General features: G+C 41.4%; 1 protein-coding gene and 1 non-coding gene across 2 annotated transcripts; both read right to left on the minus strand.

The window, feature by feature from the left end:
- Positions 1–3,937: 3,937 nt before the first annotated feature.
- Positions 3,938–4,053, minus strand: LOC144696830 (5S ribosomal RNA). The gene has a single exon (XR_013580245.1). It is a non-coding gene; the product is annotated as a 5S ribosomal RNA (ribosomal RNA).
- A 5,900-nt stretch (positions 4,054–9,953) lies between these two features.
- On the minus strand, positions 9,954–15,873 carry myf5 (myogenic factor 5). Its single transcript, XM_078567572.1, has 3 exons — positions 14,700–15,873; positions 12,810–12,885; positions 9,954–10,443 (listed from the first exon to the last, which is right to left on the minus strand). The coding sequence occupies exons 1-3, from the start codon at positions 15,201–15,203 to the stop codon at positions 10,259–10,261; spliced, it is 765 nt and encodes a 254-aa protein (XP_078423698.1). The 5' UTR covers positions 15,204–15,873; the 3' UTR covers positions 9,954–10,258.
- Positions 15,874–22,219: the final 6,346 nt, after the last annotated feature.

Raw genomic sequence — 22,219 nt, forward strand, 5'->3', positions numbered from 1 at the left:
TTGACCAGAAACTGAACTGGACTAGCCATATTAGAGCAGCTCAGAGGCTAGGAATCCTGCAATACGTAACTCACCTCCTGAATCCCCAAAGGCTGTCCACCATCTACACAGCACAAGTCAGGAGTGCGACAGAATACTCCCCACAATGCTCAAGAACTTGACACCATCCAGTACAAAACAGGCCATTTGATTGGCATCACATCCTCAAACATTCACTCCCTCCACCACTGATGCACAGTCGCAGCAGTGTGTACCATCTACAAGATATACTGCAGCAACTCACCAAAGCTCCTTCCAAAGCACCTTCCAAACCCATGATCACTGCCATCATGCAAGGGCAGCAGGTACATGGGAACACCACCACCTGAAAGTCCCCCTCCAAGTCATTCACCATCCTGACTTGGAAATATGTCGCCGTTCCTTCACTGTCGCTGGGTCAAAATCCTGGAACAGCACTGTGGGTGTACCTACACTACATGGACTGCAGCGGTTCAAGAAGGCAGCTCACCACCACCATGGACAACTTGGGATGGGCAATAAATGGTGGCCCAACCAGCGAAGACCACGTCCTGTGAATGAATAAAAAATGAGTGGGCAAAAAATGTGGTAGATGGAGGCTAATGTGGAAAAATTTGAGGTTAGCTACTTTGGAAGGACGAATATAAAAGCAAAAATATTTAAATGGAGGGAGACTACAGAATGCTGCAGTACAGAGGGATCTGGGTGTCCTTGTCCAAGAAACAGAATAAGTTAGTACGCAGGTGCAGAAAATAATTAAGAAGACAAGTGGACTGTTAGATTTCATTACAAGGAGCATGGAGTATAAAAGTAGAGAAGCCCTGCTGCAACTATGGAGGCATTGGTGAGGCCACACCTAGGGGGTTGGCACAGTTTTTGGTCCCCTTATTTAAGGAAAAATACAGTTGCATTGGAGATGGTTCAGAATTCACTATGTTGATTCCTGGGATAAAGGGGTTGTCTTATGATAAAAGGTTGAGCAGGTTGGGCCTGAGAGGTGACCTTGTTGAAGCATTTAGGATTCTGAGGGGGCTTGTCAGTGTTGATGCTAAAAGAATGTTTTCCCTCATGGGGTACTCCAGAAACTAGGGGTTTCAGAATAAGGGGTGGCCCATTTAAGAAGGAATGGGGAAGCATTTCTTCTCTCAGAGGGTAGCTAATCTTTGGAATTCTCTACCCCAGAGAGCTGTCATTGAGTAAATTCAAGGCTAAGATAGGAGTTTCTAAAACTATAGATGTTGAGGTTATTGGAAACAGGCAGTAAAGTAGAATTGAAGCCAAGGTCAGATTTGCCATGATTTTCTTGAATGTTGGAGTAGCCTCAAGAGGCTGCATAGCTATTCCTGTTCCTACTTCTTATGTTAATATTCCAGAACTTGATTGGCTAATTTTGATCAAAAAAAGGCTCAATAACTTCCATCTCTGGTGTCTACGACAGACCCTAAGCATCACATGGCTAAACAAAGTCACCAAGGAAGCAGCTCTTTCTACAGCAAACATATCAAATATGCGAGCGTTAATCAAGCAGAGAAGGCTTCACTGGCTTGGGCATGTGCACAGGATGAAAATGGCTGCACCCCAAACAATATGCTAAATGGGGAGGTAACTCGTGCCAAGGGAACAGCAGACACCCAAAGCTCTGATTCAAGATGCTGTCAGAAGAGACATGAAAGCCCTCAACATCAATCATGACAAGTGAGAAACTCTGGCTAACAATCAATGCAAATGGCGACACCAGCTGTGGACAGGAATCTACCATCACGATGGCATATGGTTTCAGCAGTTCCCAAGCAAATGCCAGCCCTGCAAACAAGGCATCAGTAGAGATCAACCTGCACAACCGGCAAGGGATAATTTCAAGTGTGGCACTTGTGTCAGACTTTGCCTTTCCAGAATAGGCTTGTTTATCCATCAAAAGAAGTGCCACAGATGATCTCACTTGATCCCATCAAAGTTTTGAGACAATATTTCCATAATCTCTCACAGATTGAACGATGCCAATCATCACCAATCCATTCTGATCACATTGTGCTGAGTTTATTGTAACTTTTTAGAGTGAAGGATTTGGCTAAGGTTAAGTATCCGCTTTGTAATTAGGTTCAGCCTTTAAATTATCTTTTGATGACTTTCACAGAGATAATGAAAATTGATTTATCATTTGACCTAAAAAAGGTATGGTAGTATTTTTCCATTGACTCTGTTCAGTATTAATTATAGTTCATTTATTTATATCAGGGAACATTCAGCTCTATTAGCTCCTACAAGTACTGTTCATGCAAAGTTACAAAGTGTGTTTTTCCTCAATTATTTTATTAACAATAATCTCAATGGCTTACTTTACCAACTATTGATGAACTTGGAATAAAGGTTTCTGGGTGCTGCTACATTACAGCATGCAAAGTAAAGGCATATGGGTTTCTGCCACAATGGAAGTTACTAACTTCATCTATAATGACATGGAGAAATAGAGAACAAATGCCGGAGGAAGGGAAATTAGGAGAAGCAGCTATCTCAGGTTTGAGGAAAGTTAGAAGTTATCTGAAATATAAAAACCTTATTGGCTTGTTTAGTTTATTTCGCTTTCCTTCAAATAATCTCTGCCATTGGTACAGCTTTCACATCAAGTGCCAGCAGGCTGTCTGTTTTGTTATGGATGATTTGTGCCTTGGGAATGTCAGATTTACTTTAGCGACTGTCGTAAACCAAAATTCCATCCATGCAGTCTCATAGATTCCAGTCTAGCAGTTGACTTTGGATCTGTATTCTTAATTAAGCTATTAACATCACCCTATTAAAAACAAGTCTGTTAGTTTTGGTTAGAAATAAGGGACATGCTTCCGTCAGAAATTTTGTTTCTCTCATATGTCTTAATTTCTCTCATTCCTTCTCTTTCTTGTTGAATCAAGCTGCTGAGGAGACTGATTATTGCTTATGTGTACTTTAACATATTATGTTGCTATTTTTGTTTTTTTAGGTATGCAGTGTCAGATGATATCTAACACTGATGATAATCTTGCCGTTATAAAGTGGACTCTGGTGGAACATGTACTCCTGCTACAACCATATACACTTCTAAACAGCACTCAATCTCAAAATAACTTACTGGAACAAACTGTAGATATAAAAAGATCATTGCATATACTGTTTCAAAGAAAATATGTTAACTATTATAATTAATTCCCACTTAAACTTTAACCAGTTCATGTTTTAAAATTCTAGTGCATGGTAAAATTTCTCACTGAAACTGAATTTAAAATATACGTTCACAATTCTTACTGTGCCATGCTTTTCCATTCTTATTGGCATGGGTTGAATCACAGCATGCATCTGCTTATATTACCTCTTCAATCTATGACACCATCCAGTTGAACAATCAATTTGGAAGGATGATGAGATTTTTATTTCATTTATTAGCCTTTCCATTTTCTCATCCTTGATTTTTTTTTCTCAATTAAATACACATACGTAAAGAAAAATTTTAATCTGGTCATGCAGGCAGTTAAAAGTGCCCGTGAGGCTCATTCGTTGATATCCTCCATGCTACAATTTTAACCTACTCTTCTTGGCAGATGATTTTCCTGCTGAAAAATGCAGATTCCTTGACATCTTCAAGTATGAAGATTGTCCCTTGTGATGTCATCTGGGCTCGTGACCTATTTTAACCATGGGCCTGAGTGAGGAAGCAGTTGTGCCTTTCCTGTCAAGTATACCAAGCAGGAAAAGGATCCAGGCAAGAAAAAGTCCAAAACAGTAAAGTTTTTTTATTTTCTTATTTACATTCCTTTGAGTTATCAACAGTCACAGATTGCAACTCTTTCAAGTACAATCACAGTTCTTGGTTTCCGGGAGTGGGACATGAACCCACAACCCTCTGATTCAAAGGCGAGGGTGCTATGAACTGAGCCACAGCTGACACCCTTTACTGCACCTGGTATTCCCAGGCGGTCTCCCATCCAAGTACTAACCAGGCCTGAGTCTGCTTAGCTTCCGAGATCAGACGAGATCGGGCGTTTTCAGACTAGTATGGCCGGAGCACAAGTGGTCCTCTAGGCTCCATAAGAAGTGTTTCAGCCTCTCCTGCTTCAGGTTCCCTCACCAAAAGCCACCTTAAAGTGACTTACCTGAGTGCTGGGGACCATTTCTTTGGTCCATACCACCTGCATCCTGCTGCTTGACATTACAGTCAGCCATCAGGCTATCAGCGAGCTTCCCAGCAGATTCAGGTGGTAAACCTTCTGGCAGCATGCAAATGAGGTTCAGGAGGTACAATCTCCTGAGCGTCACATTGACAAGGTCAGGTCTGTTTACCACCCACCTTAGCCCCACCCAACTGATTCCTGCTTCAAATTGAAATGGGGGCTTTTTTACTTGATCAAAATGGTACTTTATAGAAGATGGAGGAAATGTAAGATTGATGAAGAATTGTGCACAAAATATTAATCTGTTTTGTTTTTTGAGATATTGATTGACTTGCTGTACAAACTTTTTTTATTTCATATTGACAATGACATTATATATAATCTTTTTATATAATAAAACTTCCCAAAGCACTTGATGAAGCTAAGGAGGAATACCAAGGGGTGGTAGGTGATGGTTAAAGGAGGTGACCAAAGGCACATTTAAAGAGGTATATTTTGAAAAAGCTTTTGAAGAAGGGTGGAGATTGTAGCAACATGCTTGAATTTCTGGAGACTGTGGAACTAAGATAATTGAAGGTGCTGACATGGATGGTGGATTGGCAATGTAGAAGATATTAGAGTTAGAAGAGTAGGGGATGTGAGCTGGTATGTCAGGATAGAAGATTTTGCAGAAGTAAAGCGGGCAATGCCATGCAGGGATTTATAAATGAGCTCAAGGAATTTGAATTTTATGTGATGGAGGATAAGGAGCCAGTAGAGATCAGGAAGAACAAAAGTGATAGGGTTTAGGGTTTAGTGCAGTGTAGAATATGGGTGGCAACATATTGGATGCTATAGTTTATGTATACTGTAACCCAGGAGTCCAATCAAGGTAAAAGTTGATGAAAACTAGCCAAAGGATGATAAAGTCGTGGGTTTTAGTGATAGCCAGGTAAGGGAAGAGGTTCACCATGTGGTGGAGTTGGAAATAGACATTCTTAGTGGCGGATGGGATCCAGTTTGAAAGCTTTGTTCAGAGTCAAAAGGACATTGAGGATGTTGAGTTCAGCCTGAAGAAACAGATGAAGAAGGGGTGAAATTAAGGGCTACAGTGCAGAGTTTTTGGTAGGACCCACACAGAATGCCTTTGATCTTGCTGATTTTGGTTGAGAAAAGTTCTCACTCTATGACTTGATGGTCATGCCGCCTAATGTGGTAAGAAAAAGGTACACTTCTGTCATCACCATACATATAGAAGCTGAACATAAATTTACAGATTAGACTGAGTTTTGCTGTAAAAATAAAAATGAGGCTAAGAGTACACACTGTTATTTATGTGCAAACCAGACAGCTTTTCCAGAGACAGCCCATGTGGAGTCAAAGATAGAAATCCAGACATTGCTGTCCAAGATCTGCTGGTCCTCCAAAAACTGAGTGAAAAGGGCATCTTGCCATTTGGCTCCCCATTGAAATGCATTGAATGGCGTGATGTTGTGTAATTTACTTCATAAATAGAGACTATCTATGTAAAGCTGATAAAATAAGTTAGGGCTGGCCCATTCCAGTCTAATGAAGGTAACTCAGTTGATGTGATGTACATAGACTTCCAAAAAGGCATTTGATAAAATGCCACACAACAAGCTTGCCAGCAAAGTTAGAGTTCATGGATAGCAACATGGATACAAAATTGGCTGAGTGATAAGAAACAAAATGCAGTGGTGAGTGGTTATTTTTCGGACTGGAGGAAAATATATGGTGGGGTTCCCCAGTGTTGGTGTTAGGATCCCTGCTTTTCTTGATAAATATTAATGCCCTAACTTTACTGTAGAGGAAAACATTTCAAAATTTGTGCATGACACGAAACTTGGAAGTATTGTGAACTGTGAAGAGCATATCGCTGAACTGCAGGAGAATATAGACAAGTCGATGAATTGGGTGGACAAGTGGCAGATGAAATTTAATGCAGAGGAGTGTGAAGTGATTCATTGTGGTAGGAAGGACAAGAAGAGAGAAGATAAAATAAAGGGTACAATTCTAAAGGGGGTGCAGGAGCTGAGGGACTTGAGGGTATATGTGCACAAATCATTGAAGGTGGCAGGGCAGGTTGAGAAAGTGGTTAATAAAGCATACAGGGTTGAGATTAATAAATAAGAACATTGAGCACAAAAGCAAGAAAGCTATGATAAACCTATATAAAACTAGTTCATCACCGTACTTTAGGAAGGATGTGAAGGCATTTAGAAAGGGTGCAAGAAAGATTCACAAGAATGGTTCCAGGGATGAGTTGGGTAGATTGAAAATGCTGGGGCTGTTCTCCTTGGAGAAGAGAAGATTACAAGGAGATTTGATAGAGGTTCAAAATCTATTCTGGACTGAATAGATAGGTAGAAACTTGCCCATTGGCAATGACCAGAGGACACTGATTTAAGGTGATTGGCAAAAGAAGCAACAGTGACTTAAGGAAAAACATTTTTGTGCAGTGAATGGTTCAGATCTGGAATGCACTGCCTGAGAGTATGGTGGAGGCAGATTCATTTGAGGCCTTCAAAAGAGAATTGGTTAATTACCTGATGATAATGTAAACCCCATCTAATTTACTGAAGTAAATCAGTTCAAACCCACTCTGACACTTGAACATGTGATTAGGGCTGACACTCTAGTGGACCAGGCTGACAGTCTAATACCCAGGGAGTGCTGTATTATTGGAGACACCATCCTTCCAAGGAGACATTAAACTGAGATCCTGTCTGCCATGTTCCCTGGTGAGTATTAAGGAAGAGCAGGAAATTCTCCAGATGCCCTGGTCAATATTTCTGCACCAACCAATACTCCAAATTTCATTGTCCATATTGAAGTTTGGATATTTCTGTGCGACATGATGAGGTTATGATATTGTTGAAATTCTTTATTTTCTTTAAATGAAATCATGACGATTCTGTATCGCTTCAATTTTAATTTATACAGGCTGAATATAATCAGCAACAAAATTATCTTTCAGCTGCTTTTTTTTAGTGCAGGAGAGGATGCTTTTCTATCCTTTACTGACTGAACAAGCTGATTTGTGCCCTTGCTATTCTTAATCAGAGAAAAAAGTGCTGGTTGTTAGAGGAAGGTAAATTTTGCTTAAGGCGTAAGTGTCAGTGCACCCACAGGGATCTGTTTCCCTACTCTGATGCCAGTCATTGTGATTGTAGCTCTCCATTAAAATTGTTGCTCATTTGGTAACAGTGATGTACTGACATCATTGGTATGAGACGCGTGGTTATTTTGCACCTATGATTTTCAGAATAATATCGGTGAATTTTTTAATGTAAATAAAAGCAGACAGAACAGTCAGCTTTCTTTCTCGGGGACCACCTGCAACGTTTTTAAATTTAAGCTTAAAACATTTGTTTTACACCAGCTGCACTTCTATGACCCGCGAAAAGTCAAAACAATGTGTGCTTCCATTCTCTGGGAGGTCTACCACTTAATATAAAGCAGCCAGCCTGATAAACTGCTTATTTCACGTTGCTATGGCACAGAAATTGTTTCATGTGGGATACCATGTGTAGTGACATATTGCCCTTACACTGCTATTGACACACCTTTACGGTGCAGTTCTGATTTCTAGAGTGCTCCTCTCCTCCAATTCTTCACTATGTGCTTCCGTCCTTGATTTATCACTGGGTAGAAGTAAAACTGGTGAATTCTGACCCACAAAAACTGGATTTCAGCCACTGCTGGAATGGGGAAAACTGACATGTTTTCCTTTCTAAGGACAACCTATAGTGGGAGAATGAGGCACATTCAGTTAGTTCCATTTTTGTAATGTGAAAGTAGCTTTAAAGCAGAGCACCACAACTTGCATCCAAAAGTAAACGCAATGCTTAGTGTTAATTGGTTGTTTACTGTCAATAATTGACTAATATTAAAAAAAAGTACAGCCCCAAGTCTCCCTTAATTCTGATGATTCTGGAATCCAAGGAGTGCCGAACAATGATTGAGAAGAGGAACTGGTGAAACATGCCCTGGGGCCCAATCCTGAAGTAATGGAGGAACTTTAATAAATTCCGTTTGACTGAATCTTTTCCAAGAATTCTGGAACCTTCCTCATGATGAATTCAACAACACAACTTCAACTTATATAGCATCTTTAATATAATGGGCAGACTTTTCTGCCTGTCGGGCGAGTGGGCCCGACCCAATCTCTGGCGGGCGGGGAGCCGATTCCTGCCGGAGAAGCAGGCCCCGCCGCCTTTAAGTGGGCGAGCCAATTAAGGCCCACCCAGCGGGAAGCGCTATGTGCTTCCTGTGGGGGGGATTCCCCAAATGCAAGAGTGTGCTCTTTTGCGCATGGGCACGAAAGAGCCCACATCTCCCTGAGTCTAAGCGCTGCCTCAGGGAGATTGCTGACAGCTTTATAAACTTTAAAAATAGAAAAATAAAAAAATCCTTAGCATGTCCCCCTCATGTGACAACGTCACACGAGATGGGACATGTTAATAAATTTCACTGAAACTTTAATAAACTTTTTTAAACCCTACATGAAACCTCATCCCGCTGGTGGATGAGGTTTCATATTTTTTCAGAAACCCGCTGGGGCTCCTGGCCTGCCCACCAACCTTAAGGTTGGACGGGCAGGCCCTTTAATTGTTTTAATTATCCTGTCAATGGCCTCAATTGGCTGTGCCCCCGCCTTCCTGAGGATTTAAATGGGGCGGGATGATGTCGGGGCTTCCCCCCCAATTTCATTTTTGCATCAGCGAGCGGGACCCACCCCCTGCTCGCCGACAGAAAAATTCAGCCCAATGAATTGTACCAAGGCACTTGCCAGGAGCAGTATAAAACGAAATATGACCCCCAGCCACATAAGGAGATATTAGGCCAGATGACCAAAAGCTTGGTCAAAGAAGTAGGTTTTATGGAGTGTCTTAAAGGAGGAAAGCAAGGTGAAGAGGCAGAGAGGTGTAAGGACGGAATTCCAGAGCTTGGGACTTAGACAACTGAAGCCACAGCCACCAATGGTGGGGCAATTATAATTGGGAATGCACAAGAGGCCAGATTTAGGGAAGTGCAGATTTATTAGAAGGTTGTGGACTGGAGGAGATTACAACGATAGGGAGGGATGAGGCCATGAAAAGATTAGAAAGTAAAGATGAGAATTTTAAAATCAAGACATTGCTTGACCGGGAGCTAATGTAGGTCACCGAGCAGAGAGGCTATAGGTGAATGGGGTTTGTTCTGAGTTGAGACACAGGCAGCAAAGTTTTGCTTAATCTCAAGTACACAGAATGTAGGGTGTTGGAGACCAGTCAGGAATGCTTTGGAATAATCAAAACTGAATTTAATAAAGGCAAGGATGAGAGTTTCAGTTGGTGAGCTGAAATGGGAGTGAAGCTGGGCAAAGTTACGGGGTAGATATAGGTGGTCTTAGTGATGGCACCATTACAGGATTGAAAGCTCACCTCTGGATCAAATGTGACACTAAGATTGCAAAAGATTGGCTTAGTCTCAGACTGTTGCCAAGGAGAGGAATGGAGTCAGTATCTTGGATTCTAGTTAATTTGTACATTTGCTAATGGCCTATGTTCTTTAATGGTACTTGATGAAAATGCGATCAAGGCAATTTAAAGTCAATAAGTTTGTACATAGATGTCTTGTAAGAAGCTGGCTCACTCAATAAAAGAAAGATGTTTAATTCAAAAAAATAGGCTACACGAAACCTCACAAGTAGTTCTTCAAAAGAAGTATAGTGTTTGGAATCGGTTTCTGATGACAAGTATAATGCTTGCCTAATTCTCATCTTCTTATTGAAATCAGTTCCTAGACTCTTCATGCAAATGTGTTGTTCTTGAGGTGATAATACATTAAGAATGCAACATGATTAAAAGCTAGTTATTCCTCTGTACAGCTGGACAATTGGAACACAAGCGAAAATGACGAGGTTTATAAAAGGTCTTTGGTATTTTATTTAATTCTTAAATACAATTATTTTGTTGCTGACTAATGAATATTATGCTATTTACAAATATACAATAGAATGTGGTCTAACTTATAGAACAACTTATGATTGAAGCTTTGAAGCCGTTGTTGTGTTTTGCGGTGGGATCGTCCATTCTGAAGGCTTGCAGCTTGAGGGTTTAAAGAACATGATAAACAGGCTGGCTGGGAGTGGTGGGCTGTGAGGAATCGCTGGTGGGTGGGGATATGGTCCTTCCATCCTGGCCTGAAAGAGTACAATGCTCGGGGGATGGTGAAATCCGCTCCACTATGTTGGACAGATAGTCCAAACTGGAAACAGCAAGGCCTCGGCTACTGGAGCATACTATAGAGAAAAGAAATGGATTGTGTTGTGATAAGATACGTAAACATTATCAAATATGTAAATACTGTAATATAAGTATGTTATAGAGCCATAGAAATTTACATCACGGGAGAAGTAAATCTCCCATCATTTCTGAAAGACTTTTCATAGAGCTCTCCAAACCTAATTCCACAGTTCCTGTCTCATTCCATAAAAAGATTTGCACTTATATAGAGTCTTTCATCGTTCTTGTCAAAGAGCTTGCCAGCCAATGAAATACTTTTGTAGTGTAGTCATTGTTGTATTGGTGGCAACCAATTCAAGCACAGCAAGCTCCCACAAACAGCAATGTGTTAATGACAGGTAAGCTATTTATTTTGTTGATGGGGGAATGAATATTAGCCAGGACACCAGGAATTACCCCCCTGCTCTTCTTCCATATACTGCCATGGGATTAACCTGAGAGGACAAGGGGGGCTTTCATTCAATATCTCATCCCAAAGATGACACCTCTAACACTATAGCACTCCTTCAGTACAGCACTCCAGCATCACCCCTGATTGTTTCATGCTCATGCTCTGGGGTGGGATTTGAACCCAAAGCCTTCTAACTCAGACATAAGTATGCTACCAAATAAGCCATGGTGGAAACACTGCTCCGAATCATACTCTGGTTCAAATTTGTATCTAATTTCCCTCTCCCTCTTCAGGTACCGTTCCTTAAGAGGGCATAGGCAACTATGGGCTTCCATGTGTTGGTCCATGGTTCTGCTTGGCAAGGTACTGCAGCGGTTTGCCATTTCCTTCTGTGGGTGGCTGACCAGAAATCTCTCCTGCCTTTACCACCAGCCACAGGCATGTTGGAAGGATTTACAAATTGATATTCAACCTGTTTGGTTGCATTATGAATGCACCTTCCTTGGCTATCAAGTCTTGGAGTGGGACTGCAACCTGGAACTTCTGGCTCAGAGGCAGGGACACCAGCCACTGTGTCACAAAACCTCCTCTAAATCCAATTTTCCCTAATAAAATAAAATAATCTGTATTCCAACAAATTCCTGTGGTAAAGCATTCCATGCTGCTTGGAAAGACATTTCTCCTAACTTCTCTCCTCACTCTCAGTCATAATTTAAAATTAATGGCCATTCCTCACTTACTTCCCAACCATAGAAAACAACATACCCTAATTTTCTTTCTAAAAACAATTATAAATCTTCTCTTAACCCTTAGATCTTAATACCACAAGGTTCCCTTCATATTGTGAATTTCTTATTTTCAGTACCATTCTGCTGAATCTAATCTGCCTGGCTTCAATGCTCTTTTATTATATTAGCTGTAGTCCAGTAGTAGTGCTCTTATCTCAGAGCCATAAGGCTGTGCTTCAACGTGGGTACAAAAAAAAAATCAAAGCTGATGCTCCAGTGCAGTGTTGAGCATGAACTGCATTGACAGAAGTGCTGTCTTCTGGATGGGTCATTAAACTGAAGCCACAACTGTTGTCTTAGGTAGACATAAAAGATTCCCTCACACTATTTCAAAGAGCAGGGAAGTTCTCCCTGATGGCATAGCTAATGTTTACCCTTCAACCAACATTACTAAAACAAATTATCTGGCCATTATTGCATTACTATTTATGGACGTTTGCTATGGACAAGTTTGCTGAGACGTTTTCTACATTATAATAGTAACTACACTTCAAAAGTGTTTCATCGACGGTAGAACACTATGGGGCATCCGGAGATCCCAGAAGGAACTTTATAAATCTTAGTCTGTTCGTCTTTTTTTCTTTTTCCTTTCCCATTTTTAGTGGGACACCTAAAACTGTTCCCATTAGTCTAACTGTGGGCTAACCGATATTTTGCATAAACGTATCATTGTTTACTCATACTCCATTACCCTATTTATAATCCTTTACCTACACGGAGGCCAACAACATTTAATCAGTATATTATTCAAATATGTTTAACGTGAGTAAAGTGCCCTTTTTCAAAAATGTCAAATGAAAATATATCAGATTCCCTGACCCCTTCAGAAATATCTGCTTTCTAACGTATTCTTCAATTTCTTCAAAGCTTTAAGAAGTGGAGAATTCGTTGTACCGGCTGTATTGTTTGGAAATGTTGCACTAATGACCGCAAACTCTTGAGTACAGGTTTAAAGTAGTAAAGTTGCTACTTTAAAATGGGAGGAGTTCAAACTACAAGGTGGCAAATAGTTTAGGAAACCATCTACTATTAAAATATCCCTAACTCGCTTCTTAACTGGAAAGCTTCGTGTTGTTCGTCACTTGCACAGGCTGCGCTTTAAGAGTCAAGGTGTAATTTCGTCAGTTTCAAAGTAAATTTGTGATGAACTGTAAAATGGTTTCATGAGAACAATAAAACGTACCATTCTGTAATTCCGAACAGTAAATGCGGTCAAAACTGATGTTCCTCCTAGACCAGACTGGGCTGTTACATCCCATCTGCAAAAAAAAAACCACAAGGAAATCAAAATTTAAAAAAACCTCCAAACCTTTTGTTAAATCTTTAAACAGATTCGCTGTAACAAATGACTTTATACTGTTTACGTCAGGAGACTTGAATGAGTAAAACAATGATTACCCCTGGACGGAAATAAGCCCATCTGTTGATTAGACATAGTTGGTTTCTTTGCCACACCATGGTTTTCTCACATTAAGTATGAGGTATGTCTGTATGCCTGTACAGAAATGTGCATTGTGTTAGCCATGGAAAATGAATTGCATGTCTATGCAGTTAACGGAAGCTACATTAATTGTGCCAGGTCAGATTTTCCCATACTAAATTCTTATTAAAGCCTTGGCTCCAACAGTCAAAACGTAGTGCTGGAAGAATGTTTCTCTGGTTGTTATTTCAAATAACACAGCCTTCAGCTTGCCGCTGTTTTCGACTCCTGTGGATAGCAATATGTGCAGAGGTGGGAAAGTCATCATGCCCGCATCCAAAGAGATCAATGTGTGTGGCAGCAACTTCTACTGAAGTGGCGAGAAGAAGCAGTCGGTCACACATAATGAGACCCAGGCGCCTTCTAAATCAAACCCTGAGCTACAGAGAACAGTTCTCCTAATTTCCAGCGAGTGCTAATGAAGTTGTTTAACTTCATCTCCTCTGTCTTCCCTTTCTCCCAAGTTAGTTAAGAGAATGTGCCATAGAAAAGAATGTCCGATAACTGCGAATGATTCTCCCTGCTGTCCTCTGATGACTCTTCGGGTTTTCCACATGCCGCTTTGTGTCAAAGTGAACGCCCAGTCACTCCTCATAGTTAAAACTTGGACAAGGATCAGTGTGGTCGGGGTGTTGCATTGTGGAGTTATATTGATGTGATTTTGGGGGGGAAAGTACAGAAAGTCAGTACAGTGACCAGCGGACTGAAAGGCTGGACGTATTGTACCTGAATAAACAATGTTATTGTTAGACGCTTGATGCTTATTTGGATCCGCTTCTGGGAAACATTAAGGGACAACCTTGTATTTAAAGCCAATGCTTCGTTTATTTCATAAGTGTTTTGATGATTGATCCACTAGCTGGTCCACAAATATTTAAGGTTGAAATATGTTTGATAAAAATCAACCCGTTTGGCCATTATCCTCTTCTTCCCTCAGATATGTCTAACATCGAGCTCAGTTCTGTAAGGACTGCAACCCATTATTGCTCTAAGTGACGATGAGTCGGTGAGTTGGAATGCCACAGCCTGTACTAACGGAGAGGTCACCGTGTGGAACAAAGGGAAACAAGGGAATGAAACGGCGCAATTTTTCCTTAAACACCGTTCACAATTCTTTATAAGAACGGGGGAAATGGCACTAACTGCAGACTTCAGGCTCCCTTTGATGATCAGGCGAAACAGCTTTTTTTGCGAAGAGGTTTGTAATCGATATTTACGAACTCATGGAGATCAGGTTTTCTTTCAGAAGAAAACTTTATGGACAAGCATTTTAATTATGAATGGGTTACCATAACTAGATGTTCCTACTTGCATTAGTCATACAAAGAAACACACTGACCCAATGTAATAAACGGACGCCTGCATGTTACCTGCCAGTGCGATCGGGGGGGAAACCGATCATAGGAAGGAGTGGGCGCCTGAGAGAAATAGAGTGGGTCATGAGACATGATTCTGAACCAGACCTGGGCTCTTATCACATATGTGTTTATTAGTAGAGGCAGGTTATGCTATGCGTTTTGCAACGCACATTAATTGTGTGTGTGTGTGTGTGTGTTAGAGGAGAGGGTACGGATTAATGAAACCATTGCTTACCATTTCGTCCGAGCAGTTGGATGTGGGGCTTCCTGGCTCTGAGTTGACATTGTCGGGGAGGCTATAATAGTTGGCCACCTGCTCCCTGAGCAGCTCCTGAAGACTCTCGATGTAACTGATGGCGTTTCTCAGAATCTCCACTTTAGGCAGCCGCTGGTTCGGGTTGGAGCTGGTGCACCTCTTCAGAGTCTCGAAAGCTTGGTTCACTTTCTTAAGCCTCCTCCTCTCCCGCATGGTGGCCGCCTTCCTCCTGTCGGTGCTGGAGCTTTTGCGCTTGCAGGCTTTGCAAGCCCAGAGGAGGCAGTGGCCGGCCTGGTGGTGACCGCTTGGGGCTCTGACATGTTTCTCTTCATCAGTTCCGCGGGACTCCCGTTTATTCTCCCGAAACACAAGGGCGCCGTGCTCAAAATCATCTGTAAAGTCTGCCTCCCCGGGGGACGAGAGGCAAGAATTATCATAAAACAGATCGGACGGAGAGAAGAGGCAGTCGACCATGATATCCATTCGTATTAAGGGAAAGAAAAAAGGTTTGGCTGAAATGCAAAACTCGCACAAGCTTTCCCTATAATTAAACTAGCCGGTGGAGTTCAAAGACAAACATCGGCTAGGGTCACAGCAAAGAGCCTTGAGTTTACACTGAAGAGCTCCTTATATACACACCATGAGGTCGGTCACACGGCTACCATCCAGTCCTCCCCCTATGTCATTAACCCAAGATCCGTCCCATGGGTATCTCTTTAACCCTTGTTGGGTCGGGAAGATCTCCTCCCACAAGCTCAGATAAGACACTCCGCAAAATGAAACCAACAAGAGATCAGGGAGTCCCCTTAAACCGTCACACTGATTCAGACCCAGGGTCATTATAGCTTAAACAAATCAGAAAAACATACCTCTTGTATTTTAGTAGATTGAAGACCAAAAAAAATGCCAATAATATCTATTCGAAGCTATGTAAACGTCGACATGGTCGGGTCTGTCCACTGCTCAAGTGGACAGTTTGCTTAACGGACCGAAATAACGCTCCAAGCAGCATCGACTGAAGTTTTATTCCTGTCCCTGTCCCACTCTTCACATGTGTTCAAACAAAACAACCCTAAACCGGTTTGCGTACAGCATCCACTGTATAGTTTGTGTCTATTCAGTAATAGGTAACGCTACTCATGATCAGTGGTAATAACTGCAATGCAGGAAATATACCGCGATCATTTTAGCCACACTGCCGCTGGATATATTTGCAATTCTGTTTGTCGAACCAATAACATTTCACTGGGAACAAACGATCTGTGTGAATCTCCTCACAGAAATCTTGGTAAATTTCTGCATTTGAAATTAAATCCACACAGGTCGCTGCTGGATATCCTCGGGCTTTAATTTCAGAAATTCGCGAGCATTAATTTCAAAATGTTGGAATAGCCATAATTTTAAAAGCGGGGTTGGTTGGGGTGGGGGGGGTGGTGGGGGGAGGTCTGCGATAAAGTGCACGAGGAGGGGCTGTGGCTTTCCTTTGCATCCAGAATGTGTTTCCATCGGTGGTGTAGCACTCTGGAAAACGCCCAACAACTTGCTCGGACTACAGACTGTAAAACAGCTGGTTTACAGCTCTTCGGGGTTTGCTAATTTTATGGCTGAAGAAAATTCGCACCGTTACAGATGCGGCCCAGCTGCACCTTCACCAGACCCTTTAAAGGTGCAAGATTCTCCTGCACTAAAGTGTGGGACAAATTCACACAGCGCGGTGACAAAAGTTTGAACGGGTCAGGGAAACCCTTAAGTGGTCATCAAATTGTTAATGAAGTGCATTAGTGCGGGTTTCTCAGCTCAGGAGCCGGCTAAGTGAAACTGAAAAGCGATTCAGTAGGAAAGGGGGCAGATCTCCACTTGAGTATAATATCGCTTTATTTGTTTAACCTTCTGTGGGAAAACCTTTCTGGTTTGGTTTATTTTTCATTCTCCCTTATCTTAGTTTAAAAACATCATTGCGAAAACAAACTCTTTGTTGGCACCCCAATTCCGTAAGGGATATTGGAAAAGCAGCACCAACTCAAATGAAATTCACGAACAAAAAAAAAATGTATTAAAACACGTTAAAAGTTGTTTATTTAAATGCTCCTTAACCTGATAAAAAGTAATTAGCCTCTTTGTGAAATAAGGTTGTGCTGCATCCTTGGGCACCACTTTCAGCTCCTCGGGGACTTGTAACCGTGGTTTTAAAGGAAGCCCACTTTACCGCAGCTACTTGGTATGTTTTTCGACGGAACTTATCAAAACATCCAAAATCAAGCAAGCAATGGCCACATATCAACACCAGGCTCCTGCTCTTTGTTGAGTGGGGAACTAAGGTGCTGAAAGTCCCATCGAAGGACCCCGAACAAACAGAATCTTTCGATTGTAATTAGACGGCAAGATCAAACCTCTCCAATCAATCCAAGATTTGAACCCCGCGGACAATCAAAAAATAACTTATTTATTTTGCCCTTAAAAATCGATAACCCATTCTTTGTAGTCCACTCCTTTTCGCAACTCTTACTTGGCAACAATTTAATGTGACATTATACAGGACACAATTACCGGCAGCGTTAATGATTGTGTGTTAACAGCCCATGTTCCTTTATTTTTTTGAGCCTGTCATTTTGATCTCCACAACCGATAAAATGATGAATGTTATAATTGAATTATAATTATAAAACAGACTCCAGATAGCCCCTATGAAATTCTGAAGCATATTCCGATTTTTGTTTTTGCCTCGTCTGTTTCATCCGAATTCTTTTTGAATGATCGTCTTCGAACTGATTGATACAGTCTGAAATTATTTGCAAGACACGTTGATTGTAAGTTAACTACAACTACTGCACCGTGCATGTTCAAACCTGCATGGGGACGGCAGCCAGATTTGTATTACATCCGTCAGAACGTTTGAATACTTGCGTTTGCGACCTTTGCCATGTCTCCAAACTACACGCATGCTTGTCACTGCCCCTTCAGTACTTCACTGGGTCTCAGTTGAAAGACAGCTGAAGAAGACATTGGGTTTTCGCCTTCCAAGAGAGATCAAAGTGAGGTTTTCTTCCCCCCCACCCCCCCGCCACCCCAAAACTCCCAAAAAGGGGAAATCTCCTGCATTTTCTTTTTAAAGCGCAAGCATGGGTAGGTAGCCATCTATGTGCCAAATGCACCGGCATCATTTTTGTTTTGCCGGATTTACATGACCACTGAAACGTTCACACAAGGTGACGCGCGTTTTTTTTTATTCGGGTGCTAAACCGGTATAAACACTGCGCTTAAATCGTGCAGTCAACACATTTAACTGGAGCTGGTTCCTCACTGTGCAGCACCAGGACTTGTACAGCAGCCAATGTGATCTTACTTCAACAACACTGATTCAGCTGGGCTGACGTGCAATCTCTGAATGTTATCTGAGTCGTGTGGAAACTGAATATGATGGGAGGATGCCAGGGTCTGGCAAACATGCGTCAGTCAATTAAAAAGAAAGGAGTTTACTGCCGGCTCCTACTCTAGAACATGAATTGATTAAAAACAAAACGATATCCAACATTACTGCTCAGGGACAAGATTTAAATATCAAAATGAGCAATCACTTTTGTTTCTCACTAAAGGTCGCCACAGCACAAAGGAGTACTGTGCACTAGTTGGAGCACTGCATCTTTGGTAGTGAACTTTGGAGGCATGGCCCACGGTCTAACAGTGGTGAAGCCATTGCCTTGTGGTTTGCGGATTTGTGTACTAAATGCGAAGAAAGTGATTGCCTCCGCCACCAACCATTGAATATTCTGTCTGAAAACTAAATCTAAGATTCAATTCGCAGGTTTTTGTTTGTTGTTACTACTACTAGTTAATTGCTTCGTTAACCACGAGCGCTTCAGGTTTATAATAGACCGTCTTTGGTCATTTCATGAAATAATCATGACTAAGCTGTGTTTTGAAATAAAAATAAATACTCTTTTTTGAATTAAATATTAAAGATTAGATTGTGAAAACGAAACCTTGGATCTTTCTTTAAACGCTGTGGATAGCAGATAAGATCTCCAACTCGAATCACTTTCATTAGTTCTTCAGCAGCTAATTTTGCAACCGAATCCCACTGGACACAACACAGCTTAAACCCCGATCTCTGATCTAATGCACGTTATTGCTTGTCTTTTGCATATATGAGCTGCGGTTTCTTTGGATGTAAAGTCAGATGCGAATCGTGATGATTGATATCAAACATAAAAACAATCGCTGCTAAATTTAAAAATAACCACTCCAATCTGGCCCCATTTTAGAGAACTATTAGATTAAAATAGTGGTTGCCAGAGATTGTTTCTATGTAAAGCCATCATATCCAGTCAGAGTAATTGTATCAATCAATTATTAACAAGTGTTATACACATTATTCAATAGTGCTGTACTCAGGACATTACAGTTGCAAACTGGAGGTATAATATTAGTTTAATAAGATATTTTGTTACGGTGCACGAAGAATAATGGTCGTCACGTCATTTAATCACAATTAAGAAGTATCTGCTTGGCTTTTTTTTCTAATGGGGTTTAAACGGCTTACAGTGACAGGTAAATATGAAACAGTTGGCCTGTAATTTACCAGAACAAGTTGAGTTGCAAATTCCCGCAACGTGAACTTATTATTAATTGTTAAAGAAAACAACCGGAATGCAAGTTTAAATTATTTCAGCAAATAAACGCCATCTCGTTCTGACGTTTGGCCTGGCCCTTCTCGAAAGGATGATTAATAGTTAAGATTTTTCAATTTTTAAGCGTTTACAGAGAAATCTCTAAACTTAATATTTAAACAACTCCCTAGCTGTATTAATACGGGGAGATATTGCAAAACACATTCTCTATTATACATGGAAATATGTTCGCATGCTCCTTCCAAATGTTTGGCAGTTTCCCGAACAAAGTCTGGAAACTAATTAGGGAACATGGAAGTATCTGATGGCGTGTCTGTTGGATCACTCGGAGATAAGTTCGTGCTGTAATGCATCAACACCCGCAAAAAAAAGTATAAAACTCACGCGATTAATCTATTGACACTGGTATTGCTGTTAGTCTGTGAGTCCTTTATTTATTCATGTAAATACATAGTAATTATATACTGAATAATGTCCGTACTTATACAGTGAATGTAATTGGTCATAAAAACAAATAATCTTATAGCATGGAAGGAGAGGTCACTTGGACCATCAAGCCAGTACATCATGTTCTTTGTATAAACCATCCATTAGGTCTGACTCTGCTACTTTTCCACATAGCCCAACAAATGTTTCCTGTTCAAGAATTAATCCAATCCCCTTTTGAAAGGTGCTGTTGAATCTGCTTCCACCGTCCTTTCAGGCAGTGCATTCCTAATTATAATAACTCCCTTAGTAATAAAAAGCCTCCTTATATCATCCTCCAGCTCTTCTGCAAATTACATTAAGTTTGTACTCTCTGCTTACCAACACTTATGAAACAGTTTCTATTGATTTACTTTATCACAGCTCTTCATGATTTCAATTCAGTCTCATCTTAACCTTCTCCGCTTTAAGGACAACAATCCCAACTTTTCCCAGTTGCCGATATTTCATCGCTGCAATAGCAACAACAACTTGCATTTATATAGTGCCTCTAATGTAATAGAACATCTCAAAGTGGTTCACAGGAACATTATACAACAAAATTTGACATTGAAACATCCAAAGAGGTGCCAGGATAGGTCATCAAAAGTTTGAACAAAAGGAAGGTTTTTAACGAGCATCTTGAAGGAGGAAAGAGAGGCGGAGGGGCAGAGAGTGTAGGGAGGGAATTCCAGAGCTTAGCATCTTGGCAGCTGAAAGCACATCCAGCAATGGTGGAGCAGTAAACATTGGTGATGCTCATGAGGCTTGAATCAGAAGACCTCAGATATCTCAGAGGTTTCTGGGGTTGGAGGAGATTACAGAGATGGGGAGTAGCAAGGCCTTGGAGGGATGGTGATGTAGATCTGGGTGTCATCAATGTACACCTGGAAACATACCTTCCACTTTTGGATGATGTTACCAAAGGGCAGCATGTAGTTTAGAAATAGGAGGGGACTGAGGGGTTCAGGGTTGGGAACAGTGATCCTGGAGGGATACCAGAGGTAATGGTATGGGAGTGAAAAGAGAAGCCATTGCAGGTGATCCTCTGGCTATGATTAGATAGATAAGAGTGGAACCACATGAAAGCAGTCCCACACAGCTGGATGAAAGTGGGGAGGCATCAGAGGAGGATGGTGAGGTCAACTGTGACAAAGGCTGCAGGCAGGTCAAGAAGGATGAGGAAGAATAGTTTTTCTTTGGCACAGTTATATAGGATGTCATTTGTGACTTTGATAAGAGCCATTTCAGTACTACAACAATCTGATTGAAGGAAATCAAATATGGAGTTCTGGGAGATATTGACACAAATTTGAGAGGTGACAATACATTCAAAGACTTTGGAATGGAGAGGGATGTTGGAGAAAGAATGATGGTTTGGAAGGATGGAGGTGTTCAAGTTATTTATTGTTTGTGATCTGAGCATTGCTGACAATACAAGCATGTATTTGCCTTTCTTACCCTTGAGAAGGTGGTGGTGATCCACTTTCTTGAACTGCTGTAATCCTTGTGATGTAAGTACACCCACAGTGCTGTTAGGCAGGGAATTACAGGATTCTGACCCAGCACCAATGAAGGAATGGCGATACAATTCCAAGTTAGGATGATGTGTGACTTGGAGTGGAACTTTCAGGTGGTGGTGTTACCATGCATCTGCTGCCCTTTTCCTTCCAACTCGTAGAGGTCATCAGTTTGGAAGGGGCTTCGAAGGAGCCTTGGTAAGTTGCCGAGTGCATCTTGTAGATGGTACACACTGTGCATTGCTGGTGGAGGGAGTGAATGTTTAAGTTGTGGATAGGTGCTGATCAAGTGAGTTGCTTTCTCCTAGATGATATTTAGCTTCTTCTCGTTGTTGGAGCTGCACCTATCCAGGCAAGTGGAGGGTATTCCATCACACTCCTTACTTGTGCCTTGTCGATAGAGCACAGGCTCTGGGGAGTCAGGAAGTCAGTTGCTCACCAAAGGATTCCCAGCCTCTGCACTGCTTTTGAGGCCACATTATTTATAATGCTGGTCTAGTTAAATTTCTGATCAATGGTAACCTGGGAGGTACAGCTATAGTAAGGTCATTGAATGTAATGGGGAACTGCTTAAAGTCTCTCTTGTTGGAGATGATCATTGCGTGGAACTTGTATGGTGCAATGTGTTTTTTTGAGGTGGGGGAAATGATATCAGATTTAAAAATGAGGAGATAGGATGTGAAGAAAGAACGGTTAATGTACCAGGTAACATAGGAGCTTTGGTTGGTCAACAGTTTAGTAGGTATAGGATTGAGGGAGGTGGGTCTCATAGGGATGAGCTCAGAGAGGACATGAGGCAAAATAGGAGAGAGATTACAGAACAATGCAAGTTCAAAACTAGGCAGGGGTGAACCTTCGAGGAAGCTTGGTCTGGTGGGCAAGAGGA

The sequence above is a fragment of the Cetorhinus maximus genome, chromosome 22, assembly GCF_964194155.1.
Source record: "Cetorhinus maximus chromosome 22, sCetMax3.hap1.1, whole genome shotgun sequence".
Lineage (NCBI taxonomy): Eukaryota > Metazoa > Chordata > Chondrichthyes > Lamniformes > Cetorhinidae > Cetorhinus > Cetorhinus maximus.